This window comes from Rhinopithecus bieti, unplaced genomic scaffold, assembly GCF_001698545.2.
Source record: "Rhinopithecus bieti isolate Rb0 unplaced genomic scaffold, ASM169854v2 scaffold_4967, whole genome shotgun sequence".
In the NCBI taxonomy this organism is placed as follows: Eukaryota; Metazoa; Chordata; class Mammalia; order Primates; family Cercopithecidae; genus Rhinopithecus; species Rhinopithecus bieti.
In genome coordinates, this window is record NW_016804726.1 from 1,647,607 (window position 1) to 1,659,307 (window position 11,701).

Below are 11,701 nucleotides of genomic sequence, written 5' to 3' on the forward strand. Positions count from 1 at the left end.
CTCCCCTTTTTTGTTTCTCAAGTGAAGCAATGGGAGTGGAAAAGGAACAAAGAAATCTGTAACTGGTTGTGATCAATTAGTTGTAAACACCACCACACTTGAATGAACCACGTGCATCTTCTTGCTAACCTGTTAAAACACAAAGACTTAACTCTTTGAGACTGTGGCGTCTGGATCAGTGATATTTTGATAGCTAGAAAGTTAAACTGGGCCAGTGTCTGAAAGAGATATCAGTGAAAACCTCACCCCTTCATCACTCAGACTAATGCTGTCAGTCTAACAGTCTTGCCTCAGGTACAATAGCATAAAATACTTTACAGTTAATTAGGGAGATGAGTTAGGGAAAGTATGAAGTGTGACGTGAACTCGTTTTTTTAGGGAGATAATTTATTTTTGCTAGTGATATTTTTCCTGTGCCTTGAGATGGCATACATTTCCCTTTCTGTATCTGAAAGACGCAGGACGCAGAACATTGTCTTTCCTCATCCTCTTACCTTTGCTCAGTCTATAGAGAGATTTAACATTGAAAGTTAAAATTGAGGCCGGGCGCGGTGGCTCAAGCCTGTAATCTCAGCACTTTGGGAGGCCGAGATGGGCGGATCACGAGTTCAGGAGGTCGAGACCATCCTGGCTAACACGGTGAAACCCCGTCTCTACTAAAAAAAAAATACAAAACTAGCCAGGCGAGGTGGTGGGTGCCTGTAGTCCCAGCTCCTCTGGAGGCTGAGGCAGGAGAATGGCGTAAACCCGGGAGGCGGAGCTTGCAGTGAGCTGAGATCCGGCCACTGCACTCCATTCCGGGCGACAGAGCGAGACTCCGCCAAAAGAAAAAAAAAAAAAAAAAGAAAGTTAAAATTGAATGAGTCATCCTTCCTTTATGCAAAATGTGGAAGAATCTGAGATTTTACATAAGTTTAGGGCCTATAAAATGACTAAAATATTAGTTTTGATTCAACCCATGAGCACAAATTTCAAGCCAGAGAGTTTTGCCCTACTCTTTGAAGGAGAAAGAGACAAGAAATTTTGTCTTCCGTTTTGGAAGTAACTAATTTTTTATATGAATTTATTCATAGGCAGTAGATCTCTGGTCACTGAGTTTCTTTCTTGATCCGGTATGTTTGAAAAAACCTTGAGTTCTTCTTTTGTTCATAAAACCCAAATTTGAATCTGGTACTAAGCTGTTATTAATCACATATCCAGGATCAAATACAGACATCATTGGATACTGTGGCTCATGCACTTTGGGAGGCTGAAACAGGAGGATCACTTGAACCCAGAAGTTTGAGATCAGCCTGGGCATCATAGTGAGACCCTGTCTCTACAAAAAAACTAAAAATTAGCCAGGCGTGGTGGTGCACAGCCTGGGGAAGAGTACAAAAAAAAAAAAAAGTTATATATGTATGTATGTGTGTGTGTATATATATATATCTCTCTCTCTCTCCAAACAATACAAATAATAATCTTTGCAGTAGCGCCATCATGGTTCACTGTAGCCTCAACCTCTTGGATTCAGTTGATCCTCCCACCTTAGCCACCTGGGTAGCTGGGACTACAGGCTCATGCCACCACACCTGGCTTATTTATTTATTTTTTTTGTAGAGACAGGATCTCACCATGTTACCCAGGCTGGTCTGGAATTCCTGGGCTCAAATGATCCAGCCTCCTTGGCCTTGCAAAGTATTCGGATTACAGGCATGAGCCACTGCGCCCTGCCTTGGAAGTAGAACTTGCATGTGTGTGTCTCTGCCTATCACATTGAGACCTAGCACAGTACCTGACATAGGTCCTCTCATTTAATAAGTAGATGTGGTTTGGGCTGGGCATAGTGGCTCACGCCTGTAATCCCAGCTACTCAGGAGGCTGAGGCAGGAGAATCACTTGAACCTGGGAGGCAGAGGTTGCAGTGAGCCGAGATCATGCCACTGCATGCCAGTGACATTGTGATAGAGACTGCATCTCAAATAATAATAATAATAAATAAATAGGTTTAAGTATGCTTTGTGTGTCAGGGATGGTGCTGGGAGGTCAGTTCATTTTTTTTTTTCTTTTTTTGGGTTGGGGGAATAGAGTTGCTCTGGTACCCAGGCTACAGTACAGTGGCACCATCTTGGCATACTGCATCCTCAAACTCTTGGGCTCAAGCGATCCTCCAGCCTTGGCCTCCCAAGTATCTGGGACCACAAGTGTGTACCGCTCTGCCCAGCTTTTAATTTTTTTATACAGATAGGGTCTTGCCATGTTGTCCAGGCTGGTCTTGAACTCCTGGGCTCAAACAGTCTTGCCTCAGCCTTTCAAAGTGCTGGGATTACAGGCATGAGGCGCTGCACCCAGCCTATTTTATTGTTTTTGCAAAGAGGAGCTCACTCTGTTGCCCAGGTTGGAGTGCAGTGGCTATTCATAAACATAATCCCACTCTAAAACAGTTTAAACATCTACCTCTTAGGATTGTTACAGAAGATAAAGTAGTTGACGTGTAAAGTACCTACAGTCTCTCAATAAATGTAAATTCCCTGTTGGAGAAAGAGGATATGCCAGGCGAGCCATCTTCCTGCTCCTTGGAAGAGAGCTGATTTTAACTTTGCTAGTGTCATCGTCTTACAGTTATTTTGCATCTCATGTAGCCTTCCCATGTGATCCTTGTTCTTCTCCTTCAGATATATGGGAGTCGTCAGATTATACTGGAGAAAGAGGAAACAGAAGAGCTAAAACGATTTGATGATCCAGGTTTGATGCTCATGGGTTTCAAGCCGTTGGTACTGCTGAAGAAACACCATTACCTGAGGCCCTCCCTGTTCGTGTACCCAGAGGAGTCGTTGGTGATTGGTAAGTAGCGTGGACCATGGATGAGTGACTCTAACACACAGTGCAGTTTATGGAGCAGTGCTTTGTAAATGGGCACTGCTTGGACACTGTATAGGAGATGTTAATAGAGTATGTTGAAAGTGTTTCAATCTCTGCCTGGTGCAGTGGCTCATGCCTGTAATCCTAGCACTTTGGAAGGCCAAGGCAGATGGATCACCTGAGGTCAGGACGAGCCTGGCCAACATGGTGAAACCTCGTCTCTACTAAAAATACAAAATTTAGCCAGACCTGGTGGCTTGCGCCTGTGATCCCAGCTACCTGGGAGGCTGAGGCACGAAAATCACTTGAACCTGAGAGACAGAGGTTGTAGTGAGCTGAGATCACAACCACTGCATTCCAGCCTGGGCGATAGAGTGAGACTGTCTCAAAAAAAAAAAAAAAAAAAAGTTTCAAGCTCAAATTTTGGAAATGTGGGAAAAAAAAAAGTAAAACCGATTTCTTTTTTTTTTTTTGGAGATGGAGTTTTACTCTTGTCACCCAGAGTGGAGTGCAATTGTGCAATTTCGGCTCACTGCAACATCCGCCTCACGGATGAGGACTGTCGAATTTAGCTTTATAAATTTTTTTTTTAATTTACTTTCTATTTATTTATTTATTTTTGAGACAGTCTCGCCCTGTCACCCAGGCTGGAGTACAATGGCGCGATCTCGGCTCACTGCAACCTCCGCCCCCCTGGTTCGAACGATTCTTGTTCCTCAGCCTCTCGAGTAGCTGGGATTACAGGAACCCGCTACCACGTGTAGCTAATTTTTGTATTTTTAGTAGAGATGGGGTTTCACCTTTTTGACCAGTCTGGTCTCGAACTCGACCTCGTGATTCACCCATCTCGGCCTCCCAAAGTGCTGAGATTATAGGTGTGAGCCACTGTGCCCGGCCTTATTTATATTTATATATTTTTTGTTGTTGTTGTTGTTGTTGTTGCCCAGGCTGGAGTGAAGTGGTGCAGTCTCGGCTCACTGCAACCTCTGTCCCGTGGGTTCAAGCGACTCTCCTGCCTGAGCCTCCCAAGTAGCTGGGATTACAAGTGCACGCCACCATGCCCGGCTAAATTCTGTACTTTTAGTAGAGATGGGGTTTCACCATGTTGGCCAGGCTTGTCTCGAACTCCTGCCTTAGGTGATCCACCCGCCTTGGTCTCTCACAGTGCTGGGATTACAGGCGTGAGCCACCACGTCCAGCCTGGAATTTAGCTTTTTAAAAACGGTTTCCCATGTAATTCTTTGAAGCATCAGATAAGAGAGCAAAAGCAAACAAAACCAAAATAAGCCCACAACTTTTTCTCTAGTGTTGGAAATTAAAGAGGATGTGAACCTTGCCGTTGTGTTTATTTTTGCAGTCTAGGCCCTTTCTTCCTCTGTGCTACAGCTCATGAACACCCCAAATTTGACTTAATTGGTTTTCATTAGTAACTGGGGTCATGTCATTAACCTAGTGTCAGTAAAAGTGAATTGACATTAATAATTTACTTTTTTTTTTTGGAGACAGTCTCACTGTGTCACCCAGGCTGGAGTCCAGTGGCACCATCTTAGCTCACTGTAGCCTCAAGCTCCCAGGCTCAGGTGATTCTCCCACCTCAGCCTCTCGAGCAACTGAGACTACAGGCCCACACCACCACATCCAGCTAATCTTTTGTATTTTTAGTAGAGACAGGGGTTTTGTTGTGTTGGGCAGGCTGGTCTCGAACTCCTGGGCTCAAGCAATCCACCTGTCTTGGCCTCCCAGAGTGCTGGGACTGTAAGCGTGAGCCACCTCACCTGGCCAATAATTCACTTTCTGTTTGTTTGTTTGTTTTGAAACAGTCTTGCTCTGTTGTCCAGGCTGGAGTGCAGTGGCGAGGTCTTGGCTCACTGCAAGCTCTGCCTCCTGGGTTCAAGCGATTCTTCTGCCTCAGCCTCCCAAGTAGCTGGGACTACAGGCACGCACCACCATGCCCAGCTAATTTTTGTATTTTTAGTAGAGACGAGGTTTCGCCATATTGGCCAGGTTGGTCTCGAACTCCTGACCTCGTGATCCGCCCGCCTGTACCTCCCAAAGTGTTGGGATTACAGGCATGAGCCACCATGCCCGGCCATAATTCCCTTTCTTAAGTGGAATGTTTGGGGCTTCTAAACCTCTTACTCCTTTTAAAAATTTTCCTTTCTATGTCTCTGCTGCCCCCGTTTTCCCCTCAGCTGGGGGTCCTCCAACCCTTACCTGTTGAGATATTATAAGCCCTTTAAAGGCTTGGTGTGGTGGCTCATGCCTGTAATCCCAACACTTTGGGAGGCTGAGGCTGGAGGATCAGTTGAGCCCAGGAGTTGGAGACCAGCGAGGGTTACTTAAAGAGACCTTGTCTCTACAAAAACTCAAAACTAGCTGGGTGTGGTGGTGCATGACTGTAGTCCCAGTTATTCAGGAAGCAGAGGTGGGAAGATTGCTTGAGCTAGGGAGGTCAAGGCTGCAGTGAGTTGTGATTGCAGCACTGCACTCTATCCTGGGTGACAGAGCGAGACCCTGTCTCGAATAAATAAATAATAAAATAAGTCCTTTAAAGAAAATGGAAGAGAAACTGTAGAGCTAAAAGAGAAGAAAGGAGGAAACGTTTTTAGGAGGCCGGTCAATGGGCTTTTTGTTTTCTAGGGAGCTCAACCCTGTTCAGTGCTCTGCTCATCAAGTGTCTGGAGAAGGAGGTTGCAGCATTGTGCAGATACACACCCCGCAGGAACATCCCTCCTTATTTTGTGGCTTTGGTGCCACAGGACGAAGAGTTGGATGACCAGAAAATTCAGGTGACTCCTCCAGGTATGTGGCAGACATATTTCCAGGGTTTCTGAACCTTGCCCATACTTTGGAATCATCCATGGGCTCCTAATGCAGACCTACTGAATCATAGTCTCTGGGAATGGGGCTTAAAAATGTTTATTTTTAAGCTTTCTTGGGTGAATTTAATGCACAGACAGGTGAGGCCACTAAATATGGTTATGGGGTGCACAGCATGCGCAGTCATACAAGGCTGATCTGCAGCTGGGATAGAAAAGTGTCTGCTTAGGGGACTGTTTGCAGGTTACTGACACAAGTTCTTGGGACCTCACTGCCGACGCCTTTCTTTCCAAAGCCATTGTTTGGCACCCTTGTAATGTCTAATGTTTGGTTTAGTTCCTGTACAAACCAACCATGGGGTTTGCCAAGATAGTGAGGTATAGCGGAAAGACCATGGATTTTAAAGTCAGATTTGACTTTATCTTGTGCTTATGTGTCTGGAAGCCTGCTTGCTTTTGTTTTGGGCCCATCTCTGCTGCTTGTTAGCTGGTCAACGTGGGCAAGTAATTTAACCTTTCTATTTAATATTTCTTAACTACAAAGATGGGCGTTCTGGAGCACCTTTCCCTTGGGGTGGTTTTACATTTAAAATGAGTTACTGTAGTTTTAACTTTGATCCTCAGCATGTTCAGGAGTGCTCAGTTACTAAGCTATTATCTCTTGGCTCCAAATTCACCCTTTTATGCTCTGCACTGCTGAGGCTGAGATGATCCAGACCTAATTTCATCTTTCACAGCTGGCTCTCAGGCTGTGTTTATAGTGGGTGCTAGAGGGAGACCAAAGGGCAGAGGAGAGGTGAGGGACTTGCTTCTTCCTGTTTGCTCAGTGTGGTCAGCATTGTTAGCAGAGGCTTTCACCTGGTAGCAGCAGTTAGTTACAGGGCCTAGATTTTTTAGTCCTTCCAGAACCAGCCAGTAACTGAACTAAAATCAGCCTGTTAACCGTTACCTGTTTCCTTTTATTTATCATGTGGTAGAGGGTAAGGAAAAAAGGGGCGAGGGTGAAGCTCAGAGGAGGCCCCCATGGAGCTGGGATTTAGCCCTCCAGGGAGGAGGCACTGTCCAGCTAGCTCTGGATGTATCAAAAAAGCTAGAGACTGGAACCAACTGCTGCCAGGTAAAGGGTCTCTGCTCCAGCAGTACAGACAGGAACAGTAAATACAGGAGGGCCACAACCACAGTTCTGCTTTCTGCAATTTCAGTTACCCATAGTCAACCATGGTCCAAAAATTTTAAATGGAAAATTCCAGAAAAACTTTAAAAGCACAATCCCACCTGGGGCAGGAATCATCCATCCATTTGTTAAGCATCTTCCCACTGTAAATGCTACCCACAGGTTAGTCACTTAGTAGCTGTCTTGGTTATCAGATTGACTGTCAAGGTGTAATACGTATTACAGTGCTTGTGTTCAGGTCACCTTATTTAATAATGGCCCCAAAGCACAGGTGTGGTGCTAACAATTTGCATATACTAAAGAGAAAGTCATAAAGTGCTTCTTTTAAATGAAAAGATGAGAGATGTTGACTTTAATGAAGAAAAAAATACCATATGCTGAGGTTGCTAAGATATACGGTAAGAAGGAGTCTTCTATCTACAAAATTGTTAAGAAGGAAAAAGAAATTTCATCTTAGTGGCCGGGCATGGTGGCTCACGCCTATAATCCCAGCACTTTGGGAGGCCTCGCCAAGTGGGTCACGAGGTCTGGAGATTGAGACCATCCTGGCTAACACGGTGAAACCCCATCTCTACTAAAAGTACAAAAAATTAGCCAGGTGTGGTGGCGGTCACCTATAGTCCCAGCTACTCTGGAGGCTGAGGCAGGAGAATGGCGTGAACCCGGGAGGTGGAACTTGCAGTGAGCCTAGATCACGCCACTGCACTCTTAACCTGGGTGACAGAGCAAGACTGTCTGCAAAAAAAAGAGGAGATATATATGTACAAAAAAAAAATATTACATCTTAGTTTTTTTCCTTCCCTTTTTTTACATAAATTGAGACAAGGTTTCACTGTGTTGCCCAGGCTGGTCTCGAACTCCTGAGCTGAAGTGATGGTCCTGCTTCAGCCTCCCAAGTGCTGTGCTTGCCGACATGAGCCACCATGCCCGGCCCAAGCTGGTTTTGCTCTTGCACCTCAAACTGTAAAAGTTACTGCCACAGTACATGAGAAGTGCTTAGTTAAAATAGAAAAGGAGGCCAGGCACCGTGGCTAATGCCTGTAATCCTAGCACTTTGGGAGGCTGAGGCAGATGGATCACTTGAGCCCAGGAGTTTGAGACCAGCCTGAGCAACATGGTGAAACTCCTTCTCTGCAAAAAATACAAAAAATTAGCCAGGTGTGGTGGCGTTCACCTGTAGTTCCGGCTACTTAATAGGCTACTTGAGTCTGAGAGGTAGAGGCTACGGTAAGCTGTGATCACCACTGCATTCCAGCCTGGGTAATAGCAAGACCCTGTCTCAAAAAAAAAAAAAAAAAAATGAAGGCTGGGCGCCGTGGCTCACACCTGTAATCGCAGTCCTTTGGGAGGCCGAGGTGGGCAGATCCCTGAGATCAGGAGTTTGAGACCATCCTGACCAACATGGCGAAACCCCGTCTCTACTAAAAGTACAAAAATTAGCTGGGTGTGGTGGCGCATACCTGTAATCCCAGCTATTCAGGAGGCTGAGGCAGGAGAACCACTTGAACCTGGGAGGCGAAGGTTGCAGCGAGCCGAGATTGTGCCACTGCACTCCAGTCTGGGCGATGAGAGTGAAACTCCATCTCAAAAAAAGGAAAAGAAAAAGAAAAAAGCATTAAATATTAGATGTATGAATGTACAACATGGACAGAAACATGTTTCAATTGATGGCAGTCAGGTTTGGTGCTGTCGGAGGTTTCAGGTATCCTCCGGGGTTCTTCAAACATATTCCCCAGGGATAAGGGATCTACTGTATACAGGAATGGGCACCCCTCCTCCCTTGCAGTCCTCTGGAAAATGCAGAGGGAGTCTGTTAGGCAGATAATAACAAAAACCAGCTGGTGAAGTTCGAGAAATAGGGCCTACAGGGCCCCGGCCCCAGCACCGCAGGACATAGAAGGAGGAGTTTGGAGCTGAGAAGTGACTGCAACACTTGAAGTCAAATCAAAGAAAATTTATCTCCCTTCTTCAGGCTTCCAGCTGGTCTTTTTACCCTTTGCTGATGATAAAAGGAAGATGCCCTTTACTGAAAAAATCATGGCAACTCCAGAGCAGGTGGACAAGATGAAGGCTATCGTTGAGAAGCTTCGCTTCACATACAGGTGAGTCAATCTCAGGCCTTCTGGAACTGCCTCGGGAGTTGAAAGTCTTATTAGAAAGTTAGCTTGGGCATAGGCCAAGAGAATGGCACTACTCTTCAGCAAACTGACAGATTACTACTTGTTATTAATAGTTTTTTGAAAGCCATATAGATAATGGAAGCTTTTATTATATTGGAGACTCTGGGATTTTGTGGTTGCTGTGTTGTGCTATACTTAGCCAGATTAGTTGGTTGAACAAATTCAAAAAAATAGCGGGATTCTTAGTCGCCCTTCTCCTTGCTTGTGTGTGTTATTTCACAATGAGCAAAAGTAAATAAATCTGGTGTAAATTGTTACAGGCTTAAAAAAATGATTAATTCAAGTCATTCCCTCTCACATATATAATAGACCAACTCTCAAAGCCTGCATAATGGCACACTAAACAAAATTTTTTTCACATACCATTTAAAAAAAATTTTATTATTATTTTGAGACAGGGTCTCTGTCACCCAGGTTTGAGTGCAGTGGTGTTATCATAGCTCACTGCAGCCTTGACCTCCCTGGCCTCAGGTGATTCTCACATCTCAGACTCCAGAGTAGCTGGGACCATAGCCTTGCACCACCATGCCTGGCTAATTTTTGTATTTTTTGTAGAGATGGGGTTTCACCATGTTGCCCAGCTGGTCTCAAACTCCTGTGCTCAAGCCATCTGCCCGCCTCAGCTTCTCAAAGTGCTGGATTACAGGCGTGAGCCAGGGTGCCCAGTCAGGTTTGCTTTTTAAATTGACTTGAGACGAAGTCTGGCTCTGCCATCCGGTCTGGGGTACAGTGGCATGGTCATGGCTCACTGCAGCCTCGATCTCCTGGACTCAAGCAGTCTTCCTACCTAAGCCTTCTGAGTAGCTGGGACCACAGGCGTACACCAGCATGCCTGGCTGATTTTTGAATTTTTTGTAGAGACAGGGTCTCACCATGTTGCCCAAGCTGGTCTCGAACTGCTGGACTCAAACATTCCGCTTACCTTGGCCTACCAAAGTGCTGGGATTACAGGCATGAGCTACTGCACCTGACCTCAACTGTTTTACTTGGGGTGTTTTTCTCAGCTAACCCCGGACCTGTAGTATCTCAGGTGGTTTTATTTATTCTTATTTTTTCAATGTTTAAATTGTCATGTTTCAATTGAGTTATATTATTGTTTTAACAGAAGTGACAGCTTTGAGAACCCCGTGCTGCAGCAGCACTTCAGGAACCTGGAGGCCTTGGCTTTGGATTTGATGGAGCCGGAACAAGCAGTGGACCTGACATGTAAGGAGGTTGAATCGAGTAGTTCTTTTCATGGGAGGCTTTCTTACTGGTTCCACTCTGAACCAGTAATTTAGGTGCATTTCCCAGTACTCTTTAAACACTTAACCTCATTGCCCAGACCCCCTGTTTTTGGGAGCTTTTCTAGACCAGCTTAAACAGCCAGGGAACAGATTTGACTGGTTCTGTAGTGAGAGGAGGAGAGTGCCAGGCTCCTGAGACTGCCTCTGAACTAAGCCACTCTGTGACTATCTGCTAGTGAAAGTTAAAAAATAATGTAAGAGGCCCAGCACGGTGGCTCACGCCTGTAATCCCAGCACTGTGGGAGGCTGAGGCAGGTGGATCACGAGGTCAAGAGATTGAGACCATCCTGGCCAACATGGTGAAACTCTAGCTCTACTAAAAATGAAAAAAATTAGCTGGTTGTGGTGGCATGGGCCTGTAGTCCCAGCTACTTGGGAGGCTGAGACAGGGGGATCGGTTGAACCCAGGAGGTAGAGGTTGCAGTGAGCCGAGATCGCACCACTGTACTCCAGCCTGGTGACAGAGCGAGACGCCGTCTCAAAAAACAAAACAAACAAGCAAAAATAATACAAGAGGAAATGAGTGGTGGATTTGGGTTTAGAATCCAGTCACTCCCGGCCTACCTCTGCCTCCTGGGTTCAAGCTCTTCTCGTGCCTCAGTCTCCCGAGTAGTTGGCCCCCACCCAGCTGATTTTTGTATTTTTAGTAGAGATGGGATTTCGCCATGATGGCCGGACTGGTCTCAGAATGATCTCTTTTACATTAGACAAAGTAGCCCCAGTGTTAAAAGCGGAAGAGTTATTGGACCATTGTTACTGTGGTGCCTGCTTAGCTGTGTCTGGTGGAAGAGAAACGTTTTGAGCGAAACGGCCTATTTCCTCCTTTCAGGCCTTAGGCAAATTCAGAAGTGGTGGCCTAGTGCCTAGCAAGGTAGTTTAGGGCACAGGCTTTGGAAGTGACTGATGTCTATTTGAATCTCAGCTCTGCTACTTACTAAATTGAGTAGCTTTGGGGATATTCCTTAATCCCTCTGAGACTTGGTTTCATTTTTGGTAAAATGTGGATAATGATATTGTTCTTACAAGGTGTTAACAAAATGTAGGCCCTGACACTCAGTAAGTGCTCAGAACACAACCATTCTTTTTAGTCCACAGCTATTCCATTCCCAGGGTCTCAATTCCTTACATTCTGGCATCCAGCCCTATCAGTTCATGGAAAGTCCTGTTTTCTCTCCTTACTTCTATTTTCAAAACAGTTAGCTTGGCTGCCCTAATTTTTTTTTATTTGTTTTTTGAGACAGAGTCTTGCTGTGTTTCCCAGGCTGCAGGGCGGTGGTGTGATCTCGGCTCACTGCAACCTCCGCCTCTTGGGTTCAAGCAATTCTCCTGCCTCAGCATCCTGAGTAGCTGGGATTACAGGTGCTTGCCACCGCACCCAGCTAATTTTTTTTTTTTTTTTTT

General features: G+C 45.4%; 1 protein-coding gene across 1 annotated transcript in view; it reads left to right on the forward strand.

Annotated features, from left to right (window-relative positions):
• Positions 1–11,701, forward strand: part of XRCC6 (X-ray repair cross complementing 6) — a 56,700-nt gene that overhangs the window by 34,633 nt on the left and 10,366 nt on the right. Inside the window, 4 exon segments of the mRNA XM_017870293.1 lie at positions 2,655–2,823; positions 5,482–5,643; positions 8,807–8,936; positions 10,120–10,220. Of these exon segments, the coding sequence (XP_017725782.1) occupies positions 2,655–2,823; positions 5,482–5,643; positions 8,807–8,936; positions 10,120–10,220 (562 nt within the window).